At 40.4% G+C, this 22,332-nt stretch overlaps 1 protein-coding gene across 1 annotated transcript in view; it reads right to left on the bottom strand.

Annotated features, from left to right (window-relative positions):
- SEMA3E (semaphorin 3E) overlaps positions 1 to 1,999 on the bottom strand; it is a 111,997-nt gene extending 109,998 nt beyond the window's left edge. The window contains exon 1 of the mRNA XM_075208695.1: positions 1,409 to 1,999. Within this exon, the coding sequence (XP_075064796.1) occupies positions 1,409 to 1,511 (103 nt within the window). The 5' untranslated portion in view covers positions 1,512 to 1,999. The remainder of the gene's footprint in view (positions 1 to 1,408) is intronic.
- Positions 2,000 to 22,332: the final 20,333 nt, after the last annotated feature.

Genomic DNA, 22,332 nt, shown 5'->3' with positions numbered 1-22,332 from the left:
GGTGGTGGGAAACTGGACAATGTTCTCTATAGTGGCAGTAACTAGAACTTGGCTTTCATTGACATCTTGATGTTCCAGAGAGATGTGCAGGAAGTAGTACTTGTAGTTTCCTTACCCATGAACGTAGCTGCACAGTATTCTGTAGAATGCTTAGCAGCACATGCAGCTGCAGTTATATATATATATATATATATATATATATATATATATATATGTATATATATATATATATATATATATATATATATACATATATATATATATATGTATATATACATATATATATATATATATATATATATATATATATATATATATATATATATATATATTTGCAGGGGTAACGTCACTGTGGTCCGCCTGCATGAATAGGGTCTCCTGAGTTTGCTCAGGCCAATATTAGCTCTCTTACTGGTAACATAAAAAATAGATCCCCTTGTTTATAACTAAAGTTGTAAGGACAATATGGTTAAAACAAAACACAGGTGTGAAGATTCAAAACCATTTAATGCATTCTTAAAGATCAATTTTGACCTAGTTTAAATAAATAATATATTTACAGTGAAATAAACTTAAACTTTAATAGACTATACATATTTGGTGCCTACATATACTGGACAACTAGGTAAATACATTTCCCCATTTTAGATGATATTTCTAGAGGCTGCACAAAGTTCAAGAAAATAATCATTGATACTATTTGAAAATATACTTTTTTTTTTAGACTTTGTTTTACTTGTACTTATGTAATACAGGATAAAAAGAAATACCAACAAGCATAAATGCTTCACTACTCGGATTGCATAAGAGCAAAGCACCTTAGTTATTAAGGGGTTACAAAACGTTTAACAAGCCATGAGATAACAAGTCAGTGAAGTTATGAAGATACACCCGGCAGCTGAATTTTTATAGGCTTTGTTTTGACCAGGTGTTTTGCTATACCTGTCTCATAACATAAAAGATGCCGAATGTTTTTTTTTTTTCTGTTGCTGCTTGTAATCCTGTTATCCTTGCCTGCAAAACATCAAACAGCTGACCTTGAAAGCACCATGAAGCATTGCAAGTATTCTGTAATTACAGCAGTACATCTCCTTTAATTCACATGTACAGCACAGTAATTACACAGTACATACCAACACGTATTTTATATTTTAAAAAAATTAACCCAATGTTTGATTTCAGTTAAATGCATTGTAACTCCTCTGGTATCCTGTTGGTCTAGTGCTGGGAATGCTGCAGTATCAATAAAATAGACCGGCACAGTTATTCTTAATATAGTCTTCTTAATTACAATAATTGCTCAATGCAGGTAAATCCATTTACTGTTGTAAAAAAACATGTTGCGATGCAAAACTAAAATCTCTGACAGCAAAGTGGTTAAAGAAACTGATCCACAATTGTGACTTACCTTTAAATGATAATCGAAGTCTTGGTTGTCTTGTGTCTATTGTCAAACACCTGAATACATGAAGTCCAAAGAAGAGGAATGCTTCAATCAGAAAACGTGCCATGCTGCTCAGCAATGAGTAGTTCTCCCTGGTAAGGACTTTGCTTCTCTGCTGGAGTTTAGAGAAGAGCTTTCTTTTCAGTTCCTTCAGTATCTCCCCGAGGAATCACTTCTCTTCCTAGTACACATTTCCTATTTGTCATGCTTCATTACAATGTGTAACACAGAGTGGTCTCTTGCCATGACGTTTGTTTACATGTCATTCCTTAGTCCTTGCCAGAGTGGTGCTGTATCCTAGCCCTGTGCTCAGTATTACCAGGCAATCAGCAAACTCAACTGAAGACAAACCATTTACATAAAATTCTTTCCTATCGCTGCAAGCTGCTGAGAAATCTGTTCCTTGCAAAGACTTGCCAGACATTTAGTTTTAATTCACCTTTCACCTTATATAATTAGAAGCAAAAAAGTATTTTTTTTAAAAAAAACAAATAGCTGTTAGATCCTACCAGCAGGGATGCGAGGCTGTCGGCTGTGCTCAGCAGCAAGAGAGATCAGTGAAGGATGAGAGCATGTTCATACTACTCAACTGACAGGCAACTCCTACTCTTAGCACAGTAGCTATTTTTTTTTGTTGTAATGCACTGTTTTAATATTCTAACATGCTATGTTTTATTGTTGTTATTTTATGTACTTATTTTTATATTTTGATTCATCAGGAATTCAAGCAAACTACTTGTATTAATTCCATACTCTCCTAAAAAGCTCTGTATACTAATAACAGGAACTTATGTTTAATAAGACAAAAAAAATTGTGAGAACCTGCATTGTAACCTTTGAAATACAATATAACCTTAAATATGAATACATATGCATCTTGTACAATACAAATGTAACCACTTTGGGGGCTCTTGTAGAGATAGATGCAAGTAGCGTTTTCAGTGTTTTATACACCTTTTTGTACTTCTGCACATAGCCGGATTAAGGGAGGGGGGGCACAGGGGGCACGTGCCCCGGGCCCCCCTCTCTCCGAGGGCCCCCCCGCCGCCGCGCGCATAACTTCTACTGATTTTTTTTTTTTTTTTACACTTTTCTTTTTAGCGGCGGCGGCGGAAGGGGGGGGTTCGGGGCTCCCTTCGTTGGTGGGGGGAGCCAGGTAGTACAAAAAAAAAAAAAAAGATACACTACTCACCTCACCACGCCGCTGGCGTCCCTCCTCCTCCCTCCTCTCTGCACTGTTGATACTTAATGACAGGCGTGACGTCATCAAGTCACGCCTGTCCTTCAGTGAGCAGCAGCGCGGAGAGGACCAGGAAAGAAAAAAGAAGACAGAAGAGAGGAGAAGAAAGAAGCTAACAGAAAGGTAAGTAAGAGGCACAGTATGGAGGTAAAAGGAAAGAAGAGAGGCACAGTATGGAGGAAATAGGAAAGAAGAGAGGCACAGTATGGAGGAAATAGGAAAGAAGAGAGGCACAGTATGGAGGTAAAAGGAAACAAGAGAGGCACAGTATGGAGGTAAAAGGAAAGAAGAGAGGCACAGTATGGAGGTAAAAGGAAAGAAGAGAGGCACAGTATGGAGGAAATAGGAAAGAAGAGAGGCACAGTATGGAGGAAATAGGAAAGAAGAGAGGCACAGTATGGAGGTAAAAGGGGGAGAAGAGAGGCACAGTATGGAGGAAATAGGAAAGAAGAGAGGCACAGTATGGAGGTAAAATGAAAGAAGAGAGGCACAGTATGGAGGTAAAAGGAAAGAAGAGAGGCACAGTATGGATGAAAAAGGGGGAGAATAGGCACAGTATGGATGAAAAAGGGGGAGAATAGGCACAGTATGGAGGAAAAAGGGGGAGAAAAGGCACAGTATGGAGGAAAAAGGGGGAGAGGAGAGGCACACTATGGGGGAAAAAGGGGGAGAAGAGAGGCACACTATGGGGGGAAAAGGGGGAGAAGAGAGGCACAGTAAGGAAAAAGGGGGAGAGGCACAGCATGAGAAAAAAGGGGGGAGAAAGGCACACTATAAGAAAAAAGGGTGAGAGACACAGCATGAGGAAAAAGGGGGGGGGAGAGACACAATAGTGGGAACAATTAATTTAAGATGGGGTGGTTTGGGGAGAATGAGGTCCCTTTATTAAATGTGCCTATGAATTATTTAATGGCAGTGACGGTTGCGGGAAATAGGTATGTTTTCTGAAATGTAAATACTATTAATTTATTGCTGGGGCTGTTTGTAGGGAGGGAAATAGGTTTATTTATTAAATGTGAATACTATTATTTTAATCCTGGGGCTGGAGGAAGGCCTAATTATTAATCATGGGTGGCTGTAATTTTCTAAATGTACCCATTTTTTTTCTCCAAATAGGGCCCCTAACATTCCAGGATCCAGACAAGCCGCAACTAAAGAAGCCTGCAGCACAGGTGGTGAAAGTGAGAAGAACAGGTAGGAGAGAGCAGCAAAGTCTGTGAAATGTTGTGATTCTAGTGGGACAATCCCAATTTTTGGTGACCGTTCAATGGCGTACACAACAATGCAGTTTTTTTGTCTGTAGGAGGGTGGCCTGGCCATGCCCAGTGATGCATTATCAATGGTATTTTAATTTGCGGTATAACTGCTAGTTTTAATCTGCATTATAAATTTTATTTTTAAAGTGCGGTATCATTGCTAGTTTTAGCGTGCGGTATCATTGCTAGTTTTAGTGTACATTATCAATGGTATTTTTAATGTGTGATATCATCAATGATTTTTCTTATGCAGACAACCTAAGCGAGCCCTCTGGGAGAGCTGTAAGTGTCATACTGTGGGCTGTACGTGATGTAATGCAGGATGTGTCACTATGCCCTTAATTTAAGATCTTAGGGGCCCCCCTGTCTTAAGTGCCCCGGGCCCCCCGAAGCCTTAATCCAGCTCTGCTTCTGCACATGCCGACTAGTTACATTGCAGCCATATGTAGACTTTCAATTATCGCTGCTTGTGGCAGTTTACGGAGTGGCGAAGGAGTGGGTGTGTTGGAGCAAATGGGACTTATGAAGACTGAGACTCACATGTGAGCCTGTCAGGGGACGGGAAACATGCGGGCACTCGATTGCTCGTGAATGAACTGATAATGCTGACGATCAGCTTAGATGCATCTGGCTCAATATACTAATAATTTAAATTTGTCTTTGTTTTTGGAAGCAATTTTCATCTGCGTTCCACATGAGGCCTTTAATATTTCAATTGCCCTTAACTATATAAAAAATAAACTTTAAATTAGTGTAAGAATAAATATAAAACAATATTGTCTTCCACATTATGTACAGAAGAAAGGCAGAGCCACGCTACCATTATGGGAATCTAGGTGGTTGCCCTGTGCGTCAATGGTTAGGGGGTGCATAAAATACTAAATGTGTGATATAATGTCACTCATTCGTTTTTTCAATAGCGTCACAGCACCTCCACACTGAGCGCTGACATGCAGGAACAATAGATAACAACTTTTTAACTGTGAAGCTGCTGGCTGCTGATCCTTCATGTTTGTGATACGCTGGCACTGGGCTATGATGTCAAGCCCAGCACTACACTCCCAGTCTGAAGAACAGGAGATGCTGTCACCCATCTCCTGCCTTGTAACGTAAGAAGCAGGGGGATGGGGTGCAGTGTCCAAAGGCTGGTGCTGCCTCCAAAGGGGGGCAGCAGCAAGGCGCCCACAGAGCTTAGGTAAGCTCTGACTACAGGAGCTCAGCATCCTGCTCCAGATCAGGAATACTACTGAAATATGAACAACAGCTGTACCAAGCACTGAGGGCCTTTCAGTGTAAAAATAATGCTATCAAGTATTTGTGTGCAACATGAAAAACAGCCAGTAATTTCATTACATGCAAAAATAAACTAATTTTCACCCCTTACATTGTAACATGTTTTTTCCAGGACCAAATTTACTCCTTTTTTTTCTTTTGCTCCTAACTCAGCATCAGGCCCTGAGTGAGCATTTGCACTGAGACCTATTTTTATGGCAGACTTGATCAGGATGTTCATATGATGCTCATTATTAGAGATGCTCACTGACCCCCGTGTTTTGGTTTTGGTTTTGGATCTGTATTTTTTTAAAAAATTGCTAAAATATGCTAAAATCACATAATTTTTAATTTTGCTCTTTTTTTCCCCTACATTATTATTGACCTCAATAACACAAATTTCCAGTCAATTTTGACCACCTCACAGGTCACAATATTATTTTCATACACTTTTGGACAAAGACTGCAGCGAGCGCAAACACATGGCAGTTCACAGGACATCTAGACATTGCCACACAGTAGTGGTAGAAAAAACAGAAAAGTGGTGGCAGAAAAGTGATCTAAATGATTAGACATTCTCTGCAAAGTGCTGTGTAATATGTTGGTGCTGTATAAAGGATAATGATAATATTTGATTTTAAATAAACTAATAACTAGAAGCACAACATAAATTATTTCTGGGTATGAACTATGTTTCTTATAGTGTTGCATATCATACATTTATTACTTTTCATTGATGATTCCATTCCATTTGTATTGTGAATATTGCAATTAAATGTTTAATGTTATTAATAGCCATAACCTTTTTCCCTTCTTGACTCTATTTACCACTACAATTATCTCCAAACTAACGAGGACGATATGTTCCTTCCAACCTTGTGATGCTTTGGGGGAAGAGTTGGGGTAGAGCAGTCATGGGGTAAATGTATCAAGCTGCGAGTTTCCGGTGTGTTTAAAAAGTGGAGATGTTGCCTATAGCAACCAATCAGATTCTAGTTATCATGTATTTAGTACATTCTGCAAAATGATAGCTAGAATCTGATTGGTTGCTCTAGGCAACATCTCCACTTTTCAAACTCACCGGAAACTCTCAGCTTGATAAAGTTATCCCTTGGTCTAAATATATTTTCTGAACCTGATATAGGGTGGTATAGTGGTATAGGGTGGTATGCCTTAGCACCCCCTCCCAGATAATGTAGGAGTCAGTGCATAGCCTACTTAGGACTTCAGAGGCTCACATATGAATATTATCACTGGGCACTGTAGTTAAATCAACAGAGATTGTATCTGCATTGTAGAACTGACATTGCATTTTATGAAAGAAAAAAAAAAAAAGGGTTTATTGTTTTTCCATTGCTAATAACGGTATCACAGTTTAACAAGATAACACCGAAGGTGGTTGTAGAAGAGTTAGGATCGGTGTAGAAATACTGCACATTAGCAAAGTGCACATGTGCTGATGGTAGATGAAAAGCCAGTAAATTTTACTTAAAATATCTAAGGTTTCTAGGATTCATCGACTCCTAGATTTGAAATATGGTACATAGTATTTCATGCACGATATCTCTTGCTTAGTGATTTTTCAAGAAAGATTTAGCATCTGTATTTTATCTGGCCACTACTGAGAACTTAGATTACTTTGCTGTTGCTGCCATGGTATGATAAACTCACACACCTGGCATTCATAGTGAACATGATTTATCTGTGTGGGTGTTCTCCACGGAATTTAGGAAATAATATTATGGGTATTTTTCATCAATATACATCTTTGTGCACATCACACAGACATCTCTATCTCTGACCTCAGAAGGCTAGAGCACACTAATGAACCTCACTGAAATGGCATCTTGCCCTATAATGCTAGTGTTAGTCGATATTATTAATGTATGCAATAGAAGTGGTAACGGTTGTATATAATAGTGATATGTGCTTATTATGACTATTATTAGGTAGATATCAAGGGTGAACTTCTCTTACAGTTTCTGCTGACTATTTATAAATTCTGCTTTGGATGGAAAAAAACTATATGTGACATCCAGAGCACATCACTTCCCATTAAATGATAGATATTGTTAGCAGTCGCGGCAGCCGCGGGCACCGCTGCGACTCTCACCTCCTGTCTGCAGCCGTCGCTATGACGACCGGGACGTCACTTCCGGGATTTACCCGACCATTGCCTAGGCAACGGCCGGACGCTAACTACAGCAGCGCCGTGTCCCGGTGGCTGGGGACAGCCGGACGCAGGAATAGGTAAGCCTGTGGGCTAATTAAGTAACTAATTTGTATCAGGACCTCTGTCCATGTGATCCCACTGCCAGGCTCTGATTGGCTGGTACTGATATTTAAGGCAATGAGGTCCACTACCTCATTGCCGGTAATAGCTTTTGCTCTCCAGTCTGCTGACCTGCTTGTTCCCGTTCCTGTCTTCTGAACCTCTACTGATTTCCCGTGTATGACTCTTGGCTTTGAATTGGACTTCGCTTGTGTTTCCTGTGACCCTGATCTCTGGCCTGTTTACCGTTTCTGCTATCCGTTTGTGACCCCTGACCTCGGCTTGTTTACTGGTACTGTTGTCCGCTGCCGGCCCTTGACCTCTGCGTGGACCTCACTCCGCTTGCCTGGGTTCTCACCAGCCGGTACACACTTCACGACCCTCTGTCAGTCTGCGGCCCAGTCTGTCCCCACCATCAGGGGCTCCAGTGAACACCTGATTGGCAGAGTAGATTCCGGGTTGTGTTGTGCCGGCTGGAGGGGTTCCTAACAGATATGTCCTTGATATACAGTACTCCTACATAATATCTTCTGTTTACATACTGTAAATTAACAATTCATAAGAGATGTGACAGTGTAACCAGTTTATGATCGCCCACAGTGTAATTCGTGACTCAGACTGCAGGGGAGATCCACCAGACCCTATTTCACTCTAAACAGTCTCCCACAATCGTAAAAATAACAAATTAAATTTTTTTTTTAAAAAAAATGTTACAAGTTAGATCATTTGCCCATCCCAATTTCCTGCATAATGCAACCATCAGCCATAGTTTCTGTCACATACTCCTATAAAAATGCATTATCACACACAATAATGGCCACCGCAAAACTTCACAAATAGTGATAGCCTCTATATTTGTCCTTCTCGTCCCAGCTTTATCCCCATTTATTAAGATTTGAGACTACTTGCATTTTTTTCTAATAATGTTGAAGTCAAATCCCTTCCATGACAATGTCCTATAGATAGATAAGACCAAACTACAGCTTTTTGTTAAAGCACATCATCCCTATGTTTACAGAGAGCAAAATGAAAAGACACCTTCCATATAGTCAAACATGGAGGAGGTTTTGTGATGCTTTGGGGTTGCTGAGTACCATGTGGCATTGGGTGTCTTGAACTTGTGCATGGAATCATGAAATCTGGAAATTACCAGGCAATTTTGGAGCACAATGTTGCTAAACTGCAGGTTTGATGGAGATGTTGCCTATAACAACCAATCTGATTCTAGCTTCCATTTATTTAGTGCATTCTACAAAATGACAGCTAGAATTTGACTGGTTGCTATAGCCAACATCTCCACTTTTTGCAAACCGCAGTTTAGTAAATAGGTCTAAACCCCATAGAAAACCTGTGGAGAGATCTGAAAACAGCAGCTGGGAGAAGGAACCCTTCAAATATGGGAGAACTGGAGCCGTTTGCACAAGAAGAGTGGACCAAAGTGACAGTAGAAAGGAAGCTATTGGAAGTGGTTGATTGCAGTTATTTTGTCTGTGCTACCAAATATTTAGTCTATGGTGGCAATAATTTTGCCAATGCCATTTCTTTTGATTTTCTGATTTAAAAGGATATACAGTATATAACTCAGAATCAAAGCAAAAGTTCTGTATATTAACAGAGAAAGACCTGTGTAGATCAAATACTTTTGTTAATTTCCCTTTATGTTTAGAGGAAAATGTGAGTGCAAGGGAGTCAATACCTATTCTCGGGATCAGTGATAGTCATCATAATGACACTGATGATACCGACAAAAAATACCTATTTGAAGAATGCCTATAAAAACAAAATGCAGACTTACTATAATAATGACACTGTAGATCAATGACATGCTTCTGCTAAGGTTAGGGTTAGTATTAGGGTTAGGGTAAGGCTATGGGTTAAAATTACAAAACCAATAAATACTTTTACATTATACACGGCTGTTGACATTGCTGTTTTAAATACAGAAATCTCCGAGTCGCTATGATAACTGACGTCAATAAAAACCACCGACATTGACAGCAATTATTATATAGCGAAAGCATGTCGCTGATCTACACTGTCATTCTTATGGTAAGTCTGCATTTTGTTTTTATAGGCATTCTTCAAATCTGAATTTTTTTGTCCGGTATTCACTATGTCAGTATCATCAGTGTTGTAAAAAGATACACAACCCCCGGGATAGCTAGCTAACAAACATTGGTTTGCAGCAGTGATATATCATATGATCAAAACATTTATATGAAAAATAAGTGTAAAACTCAGTTTGATGACCATTATGCACAGATGTAAGTGAGCAAGTACCCAGTGTTCTTCCTATAAGAAAACAAGGCAAAAAACACACAAAATACAGAACTTTATAGAGTAAAACTGTTTAATAGACCTAAAATTAAAAAAAGAGTGTAACCCCCCCCCTCCCCAATCAGATTATCAGATTGACCCTTGTGCTGCCAGCCTAGAGCTGATACTAGCAAAATCAGGGGGACAAAAGCGTGGGGTCCTCCTGATTTTTCTAGAACCAGCATTAGTAAAATCAGTGCTATAGCAGGCGAACCCGCTGACTATACCATGCTGTCAGAGCTGGGTCGTGGAAAGTCTCAGGCTCTAGACCTAGCAGCTTTCATTTTTTGTTTATGCGCTGGGAGTTCATGCTAATATGCATCGACTGAATTGGGTTTTTTATGTTACCAAGCATATTCAGATGGATTATTTAGGTTTATCAAGCTGATTGGTGAGTATTAATTGTTTTTTTTACTTTTTAAATACATTTATTTGTAAAACTAGGGGTGGGGTTTATTTACACTTTGTGTTGGTGCACTACAGGTCACAGCTGGCCCTGGGTACCAGGCATGCTGGCACTTGTGGGTTCCCAAGTGCCAGCATGTCCTGGCAGCCATGGGTATGTTTGTGTTTGTAGTACTAAAAGCACTAGCATGCCTAACATGTTAATGACAGCTGGGCTTGCTTGGATCTGTAGTGCACCAACAAAAATATATATTTCATTACCCCACATCCACCGCCCAGGGGTGTGCGAAGAGCCCTAGTGCTTTCAGTACCCCTAGGGCGGGGGGCAATCCAGCCCTGTGCTGCCCAGCCTGGGGCTGGTTGTCATTATGGCAGGGGGATCCTACGCTGCAATTTCCCTATTTCTGCTGGCTGGAACAACCTAGTGCTGGTTCTAGCAAAATTGGGGACACCACATGTTTTTTTCCCCCTTGACTTTGCTAGTACCAGCACTATACTGGTTGTACTAGTGTTAATCTGATTAGGGGAGCACACTCGTTTTTTGTTTTTTTTTAAATGTCTAATCCTTTGTGTTCTGGCAGCGGCTGTATTGCCACCAGGTCCGCCGGCTGCCAGCATATGTTTGGGGAGGGGATAGTTTTAGGCTTTATTAATGTTTGCATTTGTTTTTTGTAACTGTTTTGTGCCGGCGGCTGTATAGCCAACGGGTCCGTGGGTTTTGTATGTTTAATGTCAACATTGTGACTTTCGATATTACTACTGTTGACAGTCCCAATGTCTGCATTTTAAACATGTCAACAGAATGAATATGTCAATATTTACATTGTCAGCATTTTGGTGTGGACAGTATAAGTGTCGACATATTCAAAGTCAGAAATATGACCACAGGTGTGTTCGAGCTTGACATGCCTTTACTGTACACCGACTATGTGCATACGCCCATGCCCTGCCCCGTTCTGCTACTGAAATCATAGGCTGCAGTAAGAGACCTATGCGCTTGAAGATTAATTGGATACACTTGCATCATCTGGCATATAGTTAGTTTCTGGACATTGCGCAGAGCATTTTAAAGCAAAATATGGCACATATGGGCATTTGCGTTTCTTGATGAATCAGGCCCTGGGTGAACATTATTGGGTGATTAGTAAAAGCGAAATTATATCGTAGACATGTGAATAGTCAGTCCAGGCCTTTTTAATAGGTAAAACCAAGCTGCTCCTTCCCCATAATAGAGCCCTTGGAATTATACATTGAAACACTGTTTCCAGGGATTCAGTGTTGCTGTACTAGCCATGGGGGGGGTGTAATTGTGCCGACCAATATCAAGGTGCAGTTGGAGAGCTTGCAGCTTCCTCTTGGTCTAGAAAGTCACAGGTGGAACAGGTTTCACCAATATGGAGAACCCCTGGAAAAGCTGCCTATGGGTGTAGTTTTTGGGGCTCTACTAAGGGGAAGAAGCAACTTTGTAAATTAAACTTTAACAGGGTCTTGCACTGAATATAACGCAGTGCTCTGCATTTTCAAAGGCCGGCCCCGGGTAAAGAGAATATAGAATAACTTACCCATATGTGCTACAGACTGTCAATAAAGGGACCCTCCGGGTCCACATGCCACGGTCCTCGCTGCTCATCTGCGGAAAGAGCATGTAATGGCAATATGAAACAAGGATGTTTTGCCAATACGTAAAAGCTATTGGATTTACTTAACTAAATCACAAAGACAAAAACGTTCAATGATTTGCTTAAGAAGTCTGGATTTTTCCAATATAGTACCTGTTTTATTTATCTTTATTAGTAATAACAAAATGTATATGCATTACCTGTGTTGCTTGTGATTATTTGTATGACTATTTTTTGTATTACAAGTACATTTTATTGTTATACCAGACCTCAGTAAATTATGTCCTGAGCCAATAAGTTACACCTGCACAAGAAGGTGTAGTACTACACATATAACAATGAGCAAACAGATTTTTCTATACAATATAAATCTTATTCCAATTGTTCAACCATTAAAGTCTGGTCCAAAATTTAATTTTTCAAGGTACAGTATATAGGTATACACGTAAGTGTGCTGCTTCTATATATTTTCCGAATTTTTGGGGAAGGAGGAACTGCTAAAACAGTAATAACAATGTTTGTAAATCTTTCAAAACTGTAGTGTCAGTAGGAAGTAATAATCTATTGATAAAATCTATGAGATAATGTCACCTCTTTTATTCCTTAAACTAATTGGATATCTCCAAGGCAATAGTCTTACTCATCTATATCCATGGCTATGCCATTTGGTATATGTAATGCTGTTTTAACTATTCTGCTTACTGATTAGATAAAATATATGTTATTTTCAATATAACCTACACTAGACACTATTGGGGTAATTCTAATACATTATGTTGATCCTTAATATATGTAGGGATGTTATACTTGGCATAACTAGTTCTTAGATAAGTTTTAATTACTTATCCACCTGTTTTCCTGAATGTTGTTATTTAGACACTAGTCAATATCCAAAATTAAGCACTTCAAAGCTGTAAAAATTAGAGATGGGCAGGCTCGGTTCCCCGAGAACCGAACCCACCCGAACTTTGCCTATCCGAGTACCGAGCCGAGCAGGCTCGGTACTCTCCCGCCCGCTCGGAATCCAAATCGAGGCCGAACGTCATTGTGACGTCGTCGGATCTCGGGGCTCGGTTCTCGCGATAATTGAAATCCATAAATACACGCCTCCACAGAAATCCATCACCATTTGACAGAGGGACAGAGCAGGGTGTAGTCACCAGCTGATTAGAGCAGGGACAGAGAATATACCTTATTCTTCATCCAGTTCTGATAACAATTCTGATAACAATTGATAGAGAAGAGAGGAGGATAGAGGAGTCTTTTTTTTCAATATTTGCCACTCCAATTGCTTTGGGGTGTCCCCCATTCTTTTGCATTAATATTTCTGGCTATCAAAAGTCCTGTTTGTCAGCAGTCTCAAAAAATAATATTTAGCACTCCCAAGTGCTTTTGGGGTGTCCCCCATTCTTTTGCATTAATATTTCTGGCTGTCAAAAGTACTATTTTTCAGCAGTCTAAAAAAAATAATATTTAGCACTCCCAAGTGCTTTTGGGGTGTCCCCCATTCTTTTGCATTAATATTTCTGGCTGTCAAAAGTCCTGTTTGTCAGCAGTCTCAAAAAATAATATTTAGCACTCCCAAGTGCTTTTGGGGTGTCACCCATTCTTTTGCATTAATATTTCTGGCTGTCAAAAGTCCTGTTTGTCAGCAGTCTCAAAAAATAATATTTAGCACTCCCAAGTGCTTTTGGGGTTCCCCCATTCTTTTGCATTAATATTTCTGGCTGTCAAAAGTCCTGTTTCTCAGCAGTCTCAAAAAATAATATATAGCACTCCCAAGTGCTTTTGGGGTTCCCCCATTCTTTTGCATTAATACTTCTGGCTGTCAAAAGTCCTGTTTGTCAGCAGTCTCAAAAAATAATATTTAGCACTCCCAAGTGCTTTTGGGGTGTCCCCCATTCTTTTGCATTAATATTTCTGGCTGTCAAAAGTACTATTTTTCAGCAGTCTAAAAAAATAATATTTAGCACTCCCAAGTGCTTTTGGGGTTTCCCCATTTTTTTGCATTAATATTTCTGGCTGTCAAAAGTACCATTTTTCAGCAGTATCTAAAACAATTTGTAGCACTACAAGTGCTTTGGGCTCATAATGGATTCAAAGCAGTCCACATATGAGCAGAATCAACAACCAGGTTCTGTCACCAGTCCTGATGGTAGTGTTCCCAGTACGTCATCTTGGAAAGGCGATGTCAAACTACACAGTCTTTTGAAATCAGTCAAAAAAACACACACCAAAAAAACATTTACCGTGTTGAAGCGAAAAAGTGTAGCTGAGGAATAGTTAAGTGCCGATAAAAAAAAAATTGCCAACATGCCATTTTACACACACAGTGGCAACGAGAGAATGAGGCCTTAGCCTTTCTCTATTAGTGGCAGATCCAAAAATGTTACCGAGCCTACAAGTGGTGCACAACTACTGTTACACGTCAAAGCCGAGCTGCAAGATAACAGTAAGGCATTAGAGGATAATGTTTGCTCAGAATCAGAAATGACACCAATCCCTGTGGAGAGTCCATCCAACAGTGGGGTGTCTAATCATGAGCATTCTGTTAGTGTACCCATAAAGAGGGGCCCTTTCAGCAGTTCTGCTGATGTGTGCCTGAACAGCCCGAGTGTAGCCGGTGATACACCAAGTGATGATGACACTTTGTCTTTAGAAGAGGATGTGGGGGAAATTTGGGTATCCGACAAGGGCGCTGATGATGATGCGGTTGATGATGCAGTAAGTCCTGCACCAGAGGCAGCAGTGTGGCACCAGTGGCAGCAGTTCTGGCACATGAGGTTCTGGCACCAATTTGCACTTTCCAAACACAAGCAGGGATGACGCAGGTGGAAGACCACAACAGTTTTAAATCTGGGCTGGTTTGAAGGATTTGCCAAAAAAATGTGTGACCTTGACCATAACTCCAACCAATCCTATTAACATGCAAAGCATGGTGGAGGGCCTATCAGGGATTAAACTGTATTTTTCCTAATTTGCACTAATAATGTTTGGGTGAAATATAGACCCAAAGATGAGTGCTCAATTGCTAAGAGTCATTGATGAAGAGGAAGACAAGCAGGCTTGTCTGTAGTATTTGCAGGCAAATTGTGCTGCGTTATATAGGTAACACCCAAAGAGAAGAGCTCCATTGCTCCATTGCTAATTGCAATTGCTGAAATAGAAATAATAGGGCTGACAGTCTTGGTCTAAATCTGCAGTTACATTTTATTGTACCATAGCTCACTCCGAAACAGGAGAGGTGGCAGGGTTTAGTGATAATCTTCCTCAAACAATACTAATTCATCCCACCATCATAGACGTCTGTGTAGTATGATGTAATTGCCGATAATGGCCTTCCAAATGGAATTACTAGTTGATTTTAGGGCAGAGCTGTCACGATTTTTGGGCAATTCTTTTACAGCAGAGCAAATATCAAAATGTTGTGCGGACTCATCTGCATCACCACTGGGTGTCTTAGGAAAGCAATTTTTTTTACAACAAGCAGTTGCCAGAGAAACTGAAGGAGAAGACGTCCAAACAAGATGTTGATAAGTCTTGGATCCATGCGATGAAAATTAAGTATTTAATCTACAATTAAAATATAGTTAGCACATTTACTTTGTTTTATTTTACACTATAATTTTGTGCAGCACTTTTTCAAAATGTATTATTAAGGCAATCACTTGACTCAAGCTAACTGTGTCTGCACATTCTTCACATGTAACTACTTTGCTGGACTAAAGTATATTCCCCTCAAATTCTAGTCTTCTTGCAGCTGCTGCATTCTCCTACATGCTGTTGCAGAAACTAGAAATTGACCCTAAATTTTTCTGGACACAAACAGCATCTCCTGCATGTCATTTTTAAAAAGTTCTGTAACACCAAGTTGATAGTGTGTGCAAAACAGGAAATGTGATGGAATTCAACCCCGCTGTAATGCTTGACCAATATTGGGGTCGTAATCAGAAATGACATATCCTCAGGAGAGTCCAAGCAGGGTTAGCCATATTTCAATGACATCCCTTAGTTTTTGGAACAGATTGTCAGCTGTATGCCTCTTACTGAAGCCGCTGATACACAGAGTAGCCTACTTCTCAAAACTGTGACTTACCTGGGTACATGCTGCTGCTGTCCATGCTGGGGAAGGCGAATGACCAACCTAGTGGGCTTTCACAGTCATATAATCTTTAGTTTGCCCAGTTCCGCTTGTCCACATATCTGTGGTTAAGTGTACAGTGGGTAGAATGCCATTTTCCGGTACAGGAGAGAATTAGCTTTTCTAGTAAAATGGTATAGTGATGACATTTGCTAACAGGGACAGAACACCTCAATTAAATGTCTTAAACCAACTGTATTAATAGTGGACATTGGACGCAGATCTAACACTAGCATAGTACCCAGGGCGTCTGTGATCCGCTTTGCGACTGGGTGACAGGTTTCATACTTGCTTCCTCTTGCAAAGGATTGTTTAACTGCCAATTGTTGGTTCAGGAGATATTGATTATGAAGGTGTTGGGAGGGGGGGGAGATTGCAGGTGCTGGGATGTAGATGAGAGAAGGGAGGTAGATTATGCTGGAATGCTTGTTGTTATTTTTTTTTTAACCTAAGTTTCTGATTTTCCCAACAGTTTTCCAAGAACTCGCTAAAAATTAAGAAACAAAGATGAGGATCCCAATGGTTAAGGTCCCTACCTCTACTGAGTGTGGCTTTAAAAACGCTACAAATGGATAGACAACTCTTGCCAGGATTTGTGTAAAAATAATTCCACACTTAAGAGGTCTTATGCCCAGGCATGACAATGGTCCTTTTATTATCACTGGCAAGAACTGCAGCAATTTTTCCTTTCAAGTGTATGAAAATCATATTGTGACATAGGAGGTGGTCAAAATTGAATAAAAAATTGTACATAAATGACCTCATTTAGAGTTGGACGCAAAGTCTGTTCTAGGTGCATCGAAAAAAAACCACTATCACGCATGTGCAGCAAGCACTATATACGCCTGCATCTTGAACGCAATTAACACTTGCAACAGCTTGCAACTCACTACGAGAGAAAGGGTGGAACGCGGAATTGTGAAGGCGGGACCATGTAAATACATCCTAGTCACAGTGAGGCACAGATGCAATACACGTCAAAACAGGGCTAAAGCTGTGCGGCAGGAATTAGGTGGCGCAAGCGTTAGCTGCAGAAGCTGCTCGCAGCTTAAAAAGGTATTACGAGTGGGACGCGACTGGGGTTGCTTGCCACTCGTAATACCCTACCAAGCTGCGGCACACTCCCACTCCTACACTTCTTAGACGGACTTTGCATCCTACTCTAAATGAGGTCCAAAATGTACATGCCTATTCATAAATAACTGTAAACAGATGATGAGATTTAGAAATGGCATGCACAAGAGTAGTGAGATTGTACACTGTGGTCAGTATTGAAATCAGGATCATTTTGTTAGCTAGTATGTGAATCATAGCCCATTCCATTGGCTAATAAAAATTCAAACCCATTCTGGCAACTAATACATAACCTTTTCTGGTGGCAACCATACACAGCAGGTCATATTATGGTGGCAGGTATACTATGCAGTCTTCAGTTCTGGTGTCTGGCACACATTAAAAAACCCTTCTCATTCAAGTGTCTAGTATACAATTAAACCAATTCTAATGGCTAAAATACAATAAGGACTCCAATTATAGTAGCAAATATACAAAACGGACTCCCTTTAAGATAGTAATTATAAAAAATACACCCCGTTATTGTGACAATGTGATGACAATCCCTATTGTGATGGCTAGTATAAATTGCAGAACCCTTTCTGACGTCTTTACTATATAGGCACACACATAATCTGTTGGCTTATATACACAGTGCATACTCAATTTATTATGATTGTTATACAATGCTGACTTCACTTCAGCTAGCTAGAATGTATAAAATACAGATAGGCAATATGTGTCTTTCAAACTGCTGTTAAATTACAAATTCTATTGCACTCTGCTAATCAGAGACTGTCTGGAAATGTTGGGATTTTTAGTCTGTGCAGCTCACCCTGCTCAATGCTGTCAGGTCATTCTCCTGTTGTCATTGTGTTGTCATTAAAAGCCAGTGTAGAGCCCCCCAGCAGGCTAATACCACTTTCATACTGCCGCCCCGGCAATATCCCAGGTTGTTAACCCGGGATATTGCCGGGGCACAGGGCTATAAAGATAACAAGATTCCCGAGTCGGGCGGGTTCATACTGCACCTGCCCGACCCGGGTTTTAGAAAAAAAAAGTGTTAAAAAAGATTTTAATTAAAAAAAATACATAAGAAAAGTTTACTTAACTTATTTTCTGCCAGCGGTGTCTCCGGTGCGTTGCCGGCTGTCAGGGGGACCTCTGGGTACTAAAATGACGTCATTTCTAGTCCATTAGAAATGACGTCATTTTAGTACCCAGAGGTCCCCCCGACAGCCTGCAACGCACCGGAGACACTGCTGGCAGAAAATAAGTTAAGTAAACATTTCTTATGTATTTTTTATTAATTAAAATCTTTTTTTTTTACTTAACAATTTTTTTTTTTTACAGTATGAATGGTGAGACCCGGGAATTACACGGGTTGCACCATTCATACTGCAGGCTAGTGGGGTCCAACACAGGAATTACCCCTCGCAAAATCCCGGGTCTAAGTCCCGGGATTTTAGACCCGAGATTTTGTGGTTGGACTATTCATACTGCACCAAGACCCGGGTTTTTCAGCGTGCCTCTGCAAAAACCCGGGTTTTTGGTGCAGTATGAATGGGGTATAACTGGTTGAAGTGGCTTGTGAAGTAGATTCATTTTGACTGCTAGAGACTACAGCATAGGCTGCCCTGCACAACATATTAACCAATTAGAAAGCCAGGAGCTGTCTACATTGCTTCTCTTAGGGAGGATCGGCAAGCATAAAAACAGTGACAGTGGAAGGATCAGAAAGAAATAAATGGGTTAGGAACAGACCTTGTGGGCACAAGTGGAAAAGGGATAAAACCCTGCAAATTATATATACTGTGATGAGATTGGTATTTTATGCAACACTTCACTCCAGGATAGCAGAATCAATTACCCTGTTTTATTGTCATAATAGTAAGGACAGCAATTTGTTTAGAATATAATGAAACCCGTAGTCATTCAAAATCCCTGCTACCCTGTTTCTTTCTAGACATACATCTTTTGTCTAGTCACTGACCAAGTAACTGACCTCGTTCATCCCACCCACAACAAACAAAGAGTATTTTATTCTCCTCCCAAGCACTAATTAATCAGTAAATAAAATAACAATCTAATTATACCTATATGGTGTCTGTATACTGTAGGAACGCAGGAGTTGGAATTTAATCCTGTCTGTATCCTGTACCTGCAGTCTCTTTGAGATTTCACCTGTCCCTATGCAGGAGTGGTGTGGCAATTAACTCTCTCTCTCTCTCTCTCTCTCTATATATATTTTATATATATATATATATATATATATATATATATATATATTCTTCACACCCTCCAGTCCATTGGTCTCTCCTCTCTTGGTTCACCTCTTACCTTGCCGACCGTTCCTTCTCTGTTTCCACCTCTGAGTCTCTCTCCCCCTCTTCCTCCCTTCCAGTCGGGGTCCCTCAGGGCTCTGTTCTTGGACCCTTACTATTCTCACTATACACCTCTTCTCTGGGTGCACTCATCAGCTCCTTCGGCCTCAAGTACCATCTTTATGCTGATGACACTCAACTCTACCGTTCTCTTGATCTCTCTCCCTCCTTTCTCTCCAGGGTATCCGCATGCCTCTCTGCCATCTCCTCCTGGATGGCCTCTAGATTTCTTAAACTAAATCTTGCTAAAACTGAACTCATTGTCTTTCTTCCCTCTCGTACCTCCTTCCCCTCTGACCTCTCTATAACTGTTGACAAGTCCTCTATCTCCCCTGTTCCCCAACTCCGCTGCCTAGGTGTCATCCTTGACTCCTCTCTCTCCTTTGCCCTTCACATTCACTCTCTCGCCAAATCCTGCCGTTTCCAGCTTCGCAACATTGCCCGCATTCGGCCCTTCCTCTCCCAGGATGCCACCAAATCTCTCGTCCACTCTCTGATTATCTCCTGCTTGGACTACTGCAACCTTCTCCTTATCGGCCTCCCCCTCTCTCATGTCACTCCTCTTAGATCTGTACTTAACGCCACTGCTAGGCTTATTTTTCACTCTCGCTGTTCCACCTCTGGCCCCCCACTCTACCAAGCCCTTCACTGGCTCCCCTTCCCCTACAAAATCCTTTTCAAGATCCTCACTCTGACTTACAAGGCCCTCGCCAACTCCACTACTCCCTACATCTCCAACCTTATCTCTATTCACACTCCCTCCAGGCCACTGCGATCGTCCAACGATCGTCGCCTCTCTTCCCCTCTGATTACCTCCTCTCACACACGTATCCAAGAATTCTCCCGCGCCGCTCCCCTCCATTGGAACAAGCTCCCCCGCTCCATCAGAACTTCCCCTAATCTGTCCTCTTTCAAACGAACATTAAAAAACCCACCTTTTCCTAAAAGCCTTCCAGTCTCATGCCTAAACTCCCACCAGTCGGCTACCTCTCTTTCTCATCCATTCTTCCCTTCTCCCCCTTCCTCGACTCCGTCTCCATTTCTCCCGTCTCTCCATCTCATCCATGTGTCTGTCTGTCTTCCCCTCCCTTTAGATTGTACGCTCCTTTGAGCAGGGCTCTCCTACCTCCTGTTTCCATCACTTTTAACTGCACTCTCCAGCTACTCAGCTCATCTCCTCTCGGTCCCTCTGCCCTCTGTCTCCTCTCGCTTCTCTCCGCTCCCCTCAGTGACTCTTACCTGTCATCTGTGCCCACCCTCTTGGGCCATAGTTACCTGCCTGTACTCACTTTTCCCCTCCCTCCCTCTCTGTCTTGCTGTGCTTGAGCCCCCAGAGTTATAGTGCTAACTGTTACTTGTACTGTGCTGTTTCACCTTGTACTGTGTCATTGTTTGTCCTGGTACGGCGCCACAGATACTTTGTGGCGCCCTATAAAAAAAATTTAATAATAATAAAATGTGTGTGATTTCCTTTACAACAACTGCAGTGTGTGTGCATTGAAATTATATTGAAAAACATGTGCAAACATCTTAACAAATAACATAACTAACAGACTAATGTTATACAGTGTTTCTATTAATGGGTCATTTTAATACTAAGTATGTGTTATAAGTTCATTGCTTGAATCTTGATTAATTTCATTCTTAAAAATCATACCAGCTTTTACCAAGCTAACTGAAATTAATGTACAAAGAGGCATAGCATTTACTCAGACTTTCATGACAAATGGGATAAAATGGAAAAAGTTAGAAATGTGGTTCCCAGTCTCAGCATCATTGGTTGAATGGATCAAATCACAGAAATTGTCAGGTCAATGGCTTCAAGTCATTTGTTGAATGTAATCAAGTATTTTGCTAATTTTTAGCGTGCTTTCTGACCCCTTCCTTTAACCAACCAATGTCTGCATTGCTGGGTTACTTTGTCTCTCTCACTCAGACACTGGGCCTCTATGCAGAAGGCATTTAATTTATCTCCAAAATTATAATCTCTCTCAGATGTATCGCAGACAATTAATGCATTAAGTTCCACTTCTGGTTTACATATTAATTTCTTTTTTTCATAAGGATCTCTTAATTTTGGCCAGCAGTTGCTACTTTTCAAAAAACTACTAAGCAATTCAAATGATTATTTCTACAATTCTAAACCCAATGGGCAGAAAAACCTGGTGCTGACTATAGCAGCCTATACCTTTTATAGTAGAGATACAAAACCGATTCAAATAACAATCATTATACTTAGACAGGAAAAAATTGCTGCTTATTTATAGAAGTTGTTGTGCATCAACTTCAATTACAATGGAAGAAAACAAAAAACAAAAACAAGCTCAAATGAATCCTATCTAATAAATACCACTGTAGATTTAAAATATATAATAACATTTATTTGTATAACCATTAATACTTATATAAAGCAAAAAAAAAGAAAAAGAAAAGAAAATATCAAAACATAATCCACCAAACCATTAATCTGGACTAATTTTGGTCTTAAATTATGTTGAAATCACCTATAGTGCACATATAGGGAAAAAAAAGGTCTCATAGACAATAATTTATTGCATATTCCGGAATTTTTGATAATAAGAGATCGCTGGATTAGCCCACAGTACAAGACACGATTGTATCTATTACATTTCGCACATTCATTGTATGATATACACCACACTATTATGTGGATCACAATTCCTTTTTCGGTCATGATCATTCATATGATATAGCCGTCAGTATGATAACCTGGAGATACAGATCATGCTCAGTACATCTAATTCCTGAAGTCATGCAAGCGGCTTTTAGCTCCGAGTGCTAGAGCTACATACCGAATCAATCTTCAGCAATTTAAACTTGTTCTCTCTCCGTTATATCGATCTTACCCCACTTCAGGCTTCGCAAAAATGGGCAATGTGCAATATTGATGGAGGAATCCAACTGGGATT

This window comes from Mixophyes fleayi, chromosome 4 (assembly GCF_038048845.1).
Source record: "Mixophyes fleayi isolate aMixFle1 chromosome 4, aMixFle1.hap1, whole genome shotgun sequence".
NCBI classification, from domain to species: Eukaryota; Metazoa; Chordata; class Amphibia; order Anura; family Limnodynastidae; genus Mixophyes; species Mixophyes fleayi.
Note: the sequence above shows the minus strand (reverse complement) of the source record. Positions and strands in the feature narration are given on the sequence as shown.